This window comes from Centruroides vittatus, unplaced genomic scaffold (genome assembly GCF_030686945.1).
Source record: "Centruroides vittatus isolate TY-2023 unplaced genomic scaffold, ASM3068694v2 contig_2883, whole genome shotgun sequence".
Lineage (NCBI taxonomy): Eukaryota > Metazoa > Arthropoda > Arachnida > Scorpiones > Buthidae > Centruroides > Centruroides vittatus.
The window spans coordinates 42,056-51,491 of NW_027121836.1; the positions used below are offsets into that span (position 1 = coordinate 42,056).

At 35.4% G+C, this 9,436-nt stretch overlaps 1 protein-coding gene and 1 long non-coding RNA gene across 2 annotated transcripts; both read right to left on the minus strand.

Annotated features, from left to right (window-relative positions):
* Positions 1-370: 370 nt before the first annotated feature.
* On the minus strand, positions 371-4,429 carry LOC136972269 (uncharacterized). The gene is made up of 3 exons (XR_010880305.1): positions 4,392-4,429; positions 581-624; positions 371-496 (listed from the first exon to the last, which is right to left on the minus strand). It is a non-coding gene; the product is annotated as an uncharacterized lncRNA (long non-coding RNA).
* Positions 4,430-6,172: 1,743 nt separating this feature from the next.
* Positions 6,173-8,988, minus strand: LOC136972262 (postacrosomal sheath WW domain-binding protein-like). The gene is made up of 3 exons (XM_067266819.1): positions 8,875-8,988; positions 7,344-7,572; positions 6,173-6,239 (listed from the first exon to the last, which is right to left on the minus strand). Exons 1-3 carry the CDS (start codon positions 8,924-8,926, stop codon positions 6,173-6,175), a joined length of 348 nt encoding a protein of 115 aa, XP_067122920.1. The 5' UTR covers positions 8,927-8,988.
* Between the last annotated feature and the right edge of the window lie 448 nt (positions 8,989-9,436).

Here is a 9,436-nt window from a genome sequence, read left to right on the forward strand (position 1 = left end):
CCAGACAGGGATCAAGAGGCCCTGGCATCCCAAAGAAAAAACGGAAAGAATAACATTACAAAATTTTCCAAAAGTCTTTTCCTAATTAAAATTCTTTATTTATTTATTCAATATATGTATGTTTATATTTATGTTGTGTCGTGTCTTCTATTTCTATAGGACTTATGAATTAGCGGTCACATAAAATGGAAATTTTATTGAATTCGCATTAAAAAGTTTTTATCTGTTCAACTCGGATTCCCAAGATTATGTCCCGAGTGTGTCACTGATCAAGTTCGCAGTGTCCTCGACAAATTCGTGATGGTCGTGAAGAATCTCAGTGCCCACACGTGTAGTGAATTTAATTAATATGCGTATATATTATTGAAAATTGTAGTGGAATATAAAATAGTTTAATCGACAGAAACATACTGATCAGTTTTAATTTGCATATTTATTGATCATCAAAATAAAAAGAAAATTAAGAATTAATCTACCACGCTGTATTTCGCTTCATCTGAAATATATAAAAAAATTTATTAAATATTTTAATAGTTTATTTTAATAAGTAGGCCTACACATACTAAAATTGAAGACTTACAAATATAATCTATAAAGTCTGCAAAGTCTATAAATCGGGAAGTACTGTAAATAAAAATTTATAATGTTTTCTATTCCCAGAAAAAAATATAGAAATAGCAATTTTAAATATCATGAGGCTTAACAAAAATCTCAATTATTTTTTAGAAGAGATTGTGAATCGTATCAATATTTCCTTATATCAGATGAGTGCTTCCACTTCGCGTACAAAATTTGCTTACTTGTAAGGCGATGCTAAACAAACCTTCCAATTGAACAGATGCTTACGAAAATGACGTAATCGTTGCTGACTTTGCTAATTAGTTGGTGTTTCCAGCTACTTAGTGACTTGCTTACTTTTCTAGCAATAAATTTAGTTTAACAACTGGACTTTACTTAATAAAATGGCCGTCTATAGTCGATAGTTAAGAGCATTATTATTAAACGTATTTGTAGAACTAATTTCGTGATAATGCGTACAAATAAAGTCTTAGAACTGACACTAACAGCAGAGAGGTTGAGACGCAAGTACAAACGTTAAACTTGTACGGCAAGCAGAAGTACACGTTTGACGTTTAAGTCCAAGTAAAAGACCTTACGGCGCTCGTTCACAACACGTGACTCAGTGAACGTCGCGCATTGACTCACGGGAAACTTGTTGAAAAAAATGGCGGATACATATAACATCGAGGGTTACCAGCGAAGGTAAATAAACAAATTAAACTGTTTAAAAGTATTTATAGGATGTTTAATAACACTAAATAATTATTTTAAATTCTCCTACTGTACGATCGGACGATAGGACTACCTCGTACTTTTCTCGAGGGAAGTAGTGACTTATGTAAGTTCGAAAGCAGCTCAGAAAATTAATTTTTAGAAAATTTACGAACGTATTACGCTGTTGATGGCAGAAGATGCCGTGGAAGAACAAACTTACCTTAAGATAAGCTATTATGAAGACAAATATATGTAAATTCTATAGGCACTTCGCATCACTCGCTAAAAAATTGAATAATTAAATAATTTCTGGATTAAAATAGCCTGTTTCTTTACAATATTATTCATAAATGCTTAAACATTATTTTAATAAAATAGGTCATAATTTTAACCACAAACACAAAACATGAGGAAGTTTAAGCTGATGGTCTACTCGCCATTCTAGACGTAGCAAACCCCATTATCGACCGTATAGAATTGCCAGATGGCAGCGCTCGTCCGTCCGCCGTTCAGAATTTGGGCTGAATACGTGCGCCTCAACCTCTCTGTTAACTAATGTTTGTACTGTACCTGTATTACCTATTAGTTTCAGCTGTTGATCAATAGCAGTTTTTCACCTTCGATTCAAGTTAGACAATGTAAATAAGTTTTACAAAAAACTAGTTAACTAGAACTAATAAACCAAGCTTATTGTGCTCCCAGCGTATTTAATTAACTCTTACCGAAATGCATTTCGGCCTTACTGGCCGTTTTCAATTGGATTACGCACACTCAGTGGCGTACTGCAAACTATAAAAAAGGGGGTACAAACTGTAAAAAAGGCATCGTACGTATACTGTATATATGTAAATTAGTACATTAATTAATCCAACGATGCTATCACGTATATCAAAATCACGTTAATCAGATCAAGTGGTATCTCGGTACCAGTGGTGATATTCGAAATAGTTAACAAAGATTTCGCTAGCAGAAAATTTTTCCCTGGCAATCACCGACAAACGAAATGGAAGTTTTGGCTAGAAATAAATACAATACCTTTTCTTGCGATATATATACAATATATACAATATCCTTTTTATTTCACTGTCCATAGCCCGACACGTGTTCCACGGCCATCTTGTATTATCTCGCGCGCGTGAGATTATGGGATCTCTCTTATGACTGGATCTAGTTTCAAGAACTCTCTTGAATCGATTGCGATTAAACCTCGTTTCGGTCGAGAGAGATCGCACCAAGATATAGTCCCCGACCTTGCTCACAATCTAGATTGAAATGCTCGGTGCGAACGGAGTATAAGGCTCTAGTTTAGTAGTATTACAGAGTATAATACGTATATTTTAATATATTTAAAAAAAAAAAAAAAAACAAAACCACTGAGAAATGTTCCGTGTGTTTAACAAGGTTCGGAAAACTGAAAATTTTAACAACGGGTTCGGCCGAACCTATGCGAACCCGCTGAATATCACCACTGCTCGGTACTCCACCCGCTAGAACAAATTTTCGGTTAATAACAAATATTTTTATTTTAATTTTCTCATAAGTAAAACGTTTTCCGTGATAAAAATGAGTAACTAATTTTAAAACAAAATGAAACCTTAGAGTTCCTTGAAAATTAAGAAAAGGCTAACCCGACGACAAAGGGGGACACGTGCCCCAATTGGCATATTCAAAATCTCATCATCAGTTCAGTGAGATGCTGCTGGAAGTGACGCAACTGCTGTCGTTTTCTAGATCACTGATCTCCAAACTCTTTTGATCGTGTACCCGTAAGATGAAAATAATAGTAAGTTGTACCCCTATAATATAATATATATATATATATCCTATGTGTGTGTGTGTAGTCAAAAATCAAATAATTTATTATTTATTTATTTTAAACAATTTACATACATTTAAATTAAATTACAAATTTTCATTTTGAATTATAATTACAGTATTTTGACTGTATAGGACACACATACAGTATTTTGAGGAAAATTTGGCGTACTCCCAAGTAACACTTTGCGTACCCTACTTTGGAGATCACTGTTCTAGAGAACACAAACGCTGGATAACGGAAATTTCGGGAAAGAAAAACAAGAAAAATGGCGAATATGTGAACTTCCACGTTACGTTAAATCTATTTAACGAGAACAGCTTAATAAAAAATAAATATTTCGAAAACAGAAATAGGGATAAAGACTTTTTAAATTTCCGTAGGAGTTTTAAATTAGTAAATCAATCTTAAGATTACACTTTAAGAACTAAAACAAATTACGTGATGTCTTACGTAAATAAACTGGTATATTAAAATATTCTATTAATGTACTAATCGAATTTTAATTTTTTCAGGGTTTATTCATCGACAAATAAATTAAATTCGAAATTATCAACGCAAAATATAGCTCTTACGAGTCTCGTGGTGGCTACCATCTTGTTTGCTGGCGTATAGAGCACAGAAAAAGACGATTGCAGTTTGCAGGAAGAGCGCTGACAGCAACCGGAAGTTACCTGAGATTTTGAACAGAGTTACTGAGAGGTACAGTACTGGCTGCGCGCTGAGATTTTTAATACGCCAAATGTACGGGTACCCCTCCATATAATGATAGCAATATACAAATTAATAATAATAATAATAATAAAATAAAAAAAAGCAGATTATGATAACTATCATGAACATTACAATAAACTTGTATAATAATTACAAAATATTTTATAATTATTGTAACCGGAAATAGTCAGTGGTTCGTACCGTACATTCGTCGTTTCAGCTGAATTCAACGCGAGCTACCATGAGTTAGTTGTTCCCCGGATAAGTTGAAGTTGTATAAAATGTGTGAGGATACTTCCGACGATCTGTCTAATGACTTTCTATATTAATTATTGTTTTTTGTCGGTCATTTTATTAAGCAATGATGACCATCTAGTTGATGAGAGAAACCATTATGAAACAGCTCAATTCAAGTTAACAAATTGCTTGCTGACTGGAAGTACACATATACTTTGTATTATGGTACAAGAATTTTCTATGAATATTTAAACATGCAATAATGGAAGAAATTTGCGAATATTAACATATTGATATTTTAATTAATTAAAATATACTTAATAAAAGATAGAAAGTAAAAAATGCATACATTTCCTGCTTCAATATTTTATTCTTCTCTTCCTTACTGTAATTAAAGTGATAACTCATTACAAAAAATCGTTTTACATTGAATTATTTAAACTAATATTAAAATATTTCCAATTATAAAAATGAATTGAAAATTAAATAAATCAAAGTTTTTTTCCCTTATTCCAGTAAATTTAAATTTTATATAGAAAATATAACCATTTAATACGTAACTAATGATAAGTGATTATTAAGGATCGCAATACATTCGCCATTCTTATTTTTTAAAATAAAGTTTCGATATTTTGCGCCATTTTATAAACCGTATTATAAATATACTGAGAGATCGTAGTTAAAATACTATATTCAACGCTGTCTAGAGAGATATTTAGCAGTCAAAGTGTAACTAAATTTGGTATTGTAATATTTCAGAACATTCAGAAGGCATTTCTGGGAGAACAAATTAGTACCAAAACTCTTTACTATACCACTTAACACTACAAGCAACAGAAGATGAATTCGTTGATGGCAGACGATCTGTGACTTCGCTACTACGGGAGTGCGCTGTTGTTTGTGGCCATTTAGGAACGACGTAGAAAGAAAAAAAAAGGGTCGACCAGTCTCCAAGTGGTTCCGTTCCCTAAATACTAGGAGTTTGGTTGAGGGTTCGCGCCTAGCCAGGACGGGCTGGCCACGTGGACTTTTTCGGCTTTTCTCCACGTCTGTAACGCCTGAATAGGGGCCAGTTACCCTTAAAAAACCTCCCGGAAGACATTTCCCTAGGCAGATCGCCCAAATGTTGCGTTGCCGTAACTTAATTAAACAAACAAACAAAAAGAAAGAAAGATAACGGTGCCTGTACTATCGATAGTATCGTGATAGAAGGATCTAGATTTTAAAATGTACGTTTTTAGAGAGAAAAAATGGGTCTTAAATTTAACCTTAAAATGGATTATCTTGTCGACAGAACATTCAAAGTAGCCTCGAAAAAATTCGAGAAGACACATACCGTGTGCACTAGGGTTTCTGATTTCCTGGTCCCGGGATCCCGGGATATAATTAATTATTTTTAAGATACAAAATAAATCTTAAAAATCGAATGATATAATTATTTTTCATTTTTAAGTAATTCAATACGTCTCGCAACCTCCAAAATAATAATATTAATAATGCTGTGTAAAATATGTATTAAAAATTACCTTTGAATTACGTAGAAATTTTCACAAATAGAAAAATTTTATTAAAGTTGTTGGAAACTGTTTACAAAAAAAAAAAAAAATGCCTTTGAATTGAGTTAAAAATTTAAAGAAAAAAATAAACTTAAATCAAACTTTTAACTTAGAAGGTAATTTTTGTTTTTTAAATAAAACATAATACAAAGTATTATTATAAATTTTTATAATAAGATTTTAAAAAGCAGAGATGGTCAATACTCGGAACATTCAATTTGATTCTTATTTTACTAAAGAAAAGTCCCGCTACCGAAAATGCCTTTTTCGATTCAATTGATGCGGGTGGAATCGTCTTTAATATATTTAAGAGAAGACAAATGTTATGTTTTTTTCACCTGTAGCCTAGAAGATTTCTGGTTCGTTTTCGAAATGCGTTACAATACTTCTTTTGCCGTCTAGTATTCTTGATTTCTCTCCCTCAAGCATATCACCCGATAATTACTTTGGCTTTAATAATCAGGTTTATGAAGAAAAACTTTATACTTGCATACTTCATACTCGTTCGTATCCTTGCCCAATTTGCATAACCTGGCATAATGCAGTTATTCAAGCTACTAGGCATGGTTAAAAATTAAGACATCATAATTACAATTATTCCAGATAATATAGGTTCTGACAAGTAAAGAATTTTCAGAGACCTGTCACAAATAGGCTACATATTTATTATTGACAATCTATGACGTGCCATAATAAGCAAAAATTTAAAAAAGTAATAAGCAGGCTTAAAATAAATAAATACAAACGTATTCTGACAGTTTGAGTTAATTATACTTTCTATTTGCAAAATTTCCTCAACCTTAACACAAAAAATAAAAAAAAAGTGTTGTTTTAAGAAATTTGCGGGATTTCCTGGGTTAAAAAACAGACGGGATCCATTTGGAGAAACCCTAGTGTGCACTAACTTGCACTTTTACAACTAAATTTTTAAGTAAATATAAAATATAACACATGGCCGACGGTAATACATTGTATAAATATATGAAAAAATAACGTTTAACAAAATTACTTTGCTTTTCGTTTATTCTTCCGTCGTTCGCTACCAGTTGACAAGTCCACATTTCCACAAATACGGAGGCGACCTTTCTTTTTAGGCTGCTGCCGCCGTAACAAAATGTAAAATAGGTAAAACATCCCCTGGTGCTATTTGGTGAGGTCGCCTCCGTATTTGTGGAAATGTGGACTTGTCAACTGGTAGCGAACGACAGAAGAATAAACGAAAAGCAAAGTAATTTGTTAAACGTTGTTTTTTTTATATATTTATACAACTAAATTTTTATTCATAAAACACATAATGGATCCCGTAACTAAACTGTCCGAGCCATGGAGGACGCCGTGTTGCCATTTTACCGTAAACTACTACTACTACGAGTGGCCGTTTTTGCCGTGCGCACTCCAACGGTCCGCACTCCAACGGGAATATAGGAAAGTGTTCCGCATGAATTTTTTAATGGATGCCGCTCGCGCGGGGTTACGCGGAGGTATAAAAAAACTCACCCCACGTCCACCTCCACCTCCACCGCCGGGATGTCCACCTTCATTGCCGGGATGTTCACCTTCATCGCCGGGAGGTCCACCTCCACCGCGGGGAGGTCCACCTCCACCGCGGGGAGGTCCACCTCCACCGCGGGGAGGTCCACCTCCACCGCCGGGAGGTCCACCTCCACCGCGGGGAGGTCCACCTCCGCCGCCGGGAGGTCCACCTCCACCGCGAGGAGGTCCACCTCCACCGCGAGGAGATCCACCTCCACCGCGGGAGGTCCACCTCCACCGCGGGAGGTCCACCTCCACCGCCGGGAGGTCCACCTCCACCGCGAGGAGGTCCACCTCCACCGCGAGGAGGTCCACCTCCACCGCCGGGAGGTCCACCTCCACCGCGGGGAGGTCCACCTCCACCGCCGGGAGGTCCACCTCCACCGCGAGGAGGTCCACCTCCACCGCCGGGAGGTCCACCACTATTTTCCCCTTCGGTAACTGAAATAATTATATTAGTCTTAAGTATAATTTTATATATTGTAGCAAATCAGTTATAATATTTTCAAATTCTCATTTTATAAACTGCAATATAAAATTCTATTTAAAAAATTAATTGTGTGAGATCTGGAAATTCCATTAGACTCAAAATTGTAATAATTTTTCCCTATTATAAACAACCTCGATAGAAACATGCCTAACCAAGAAAATATTGCGTCCCTTGCCATATAAATGTCAACTATCCATTATTCTCGCGCTGTGTGCGGATCAGCTTGCAGCTTGAGTTTATAGTTAGCGTCCGAATTCGCCGTATTATTTAAATCACGGGAACGCCTATGGCCTGATCACATTCCGCGAGAGATCACGTGACCGATTTTCCCATCAAAAAGCTATAAAAGATGCTTTCTTCCCCCTCCGGGAGAGTCAATCGCCGACTGGCATCGAAAGAGGTTGTGCCTAAAGAATTACCTTGTGCCTTGTGTCTCTTGTGTCTAAAGAATTAAAGAATTACCGTCTCTTGGTCCTAAAGAAATTGGATATCCTACGGATTAGAAATACGGAAACGACTCTACACGAAAATCGGATTCTCTAAGAGGTATGGAACCCACCAATGTGAACTCTCTCTCTCTCCTTGCGTGTTAGGAATATATATCTACAGAGCCATAACTAGGGTATGGCCAACGTAGCCCCCGCCATAGGCGCTGATTTAATAAAGGCGCCAACGAGAAGGTTTCGGAATAATATGTATTCGAAATTAATAACACAAAAAAACTTCTATATTTATATTTATATAGTATTTATGATCTGTAATTTCTATGAACATATATTTCAAAAATAAATCACCATTTTTGTTTTTATTTAATAACAAAAATTAAAAGGGCGCTATTTTTATTCTTGGCCATAGGCGTCCAAAATCCTAGTTACGGCTCTGTATATCTATATGTGTCACCCCTTTAATGTTAGACTTTTGTAACGTTTTTTTTTTTATTCCACTAAATTGTTGTTATCTTGTTAAATGGTGTCTTGCTTACTCGAATATTCGCCTATCGCCTTACCACGACCCCTTTTCCCCCTACACTTGACCGGGTGAAAAAGTAGTCCCGTCCCCGCGGGAAATCCTACAGAAAAGTAAGCCATCTCTGACTCGTGGGCAAGTCCCTCCGACTTGTTAGCCGAAATTTGACGGAGGTCCGACTTCGTCGTACCTCCTCGGTACCCACAATTGAATTCCTTCAGAAGATCAATATCTTTATAATCCAAAGAAAAAATTATTGTAAAATAAGTGCAAGATAAAGAACTTACTCAAGACATCGATCAACAGAATCAAACACAGGCAAAGTGGGAATTTCTTCATGTTGAACGAAGATAGCTTCTGATCCTTTACTAATTGAAATATTTATACTCTAGAATTTTATAAATCCACGTTCCTCTATTTGTTTTATCTACGAAAATCCCATTTATTGGAGCTTCGCAATTAAATTATTTCATTCTGTAAACAAATTCAGCCATAGAATTAACCAATGAGAGAATTTATTTATTAAGCTGTCGTGGGAATAACTGAATACAGTAGAGAGTCCTTAATCTGAACCCCGGTGACAAGGGGATGGAAAAGCTCGTCCACAGATATGACAAATGCATGCCTCAATCTTCACAGTGATTATGTTGAAAAATAACCATGTTTATATCTAACTTTCGGTAATAAATTCATTTTGTTATTTACACTTGTCTTTTGTTTATGGACTATCGGAGCTTGGAAAAAAACAGCCTACATAATTACGTATTCTGCACGTTTTAATACAGCCGGAATCTATAGAAAACGAATAAATTGATTAATGTATTAAGAATTCTTTACGAATGCGATAAA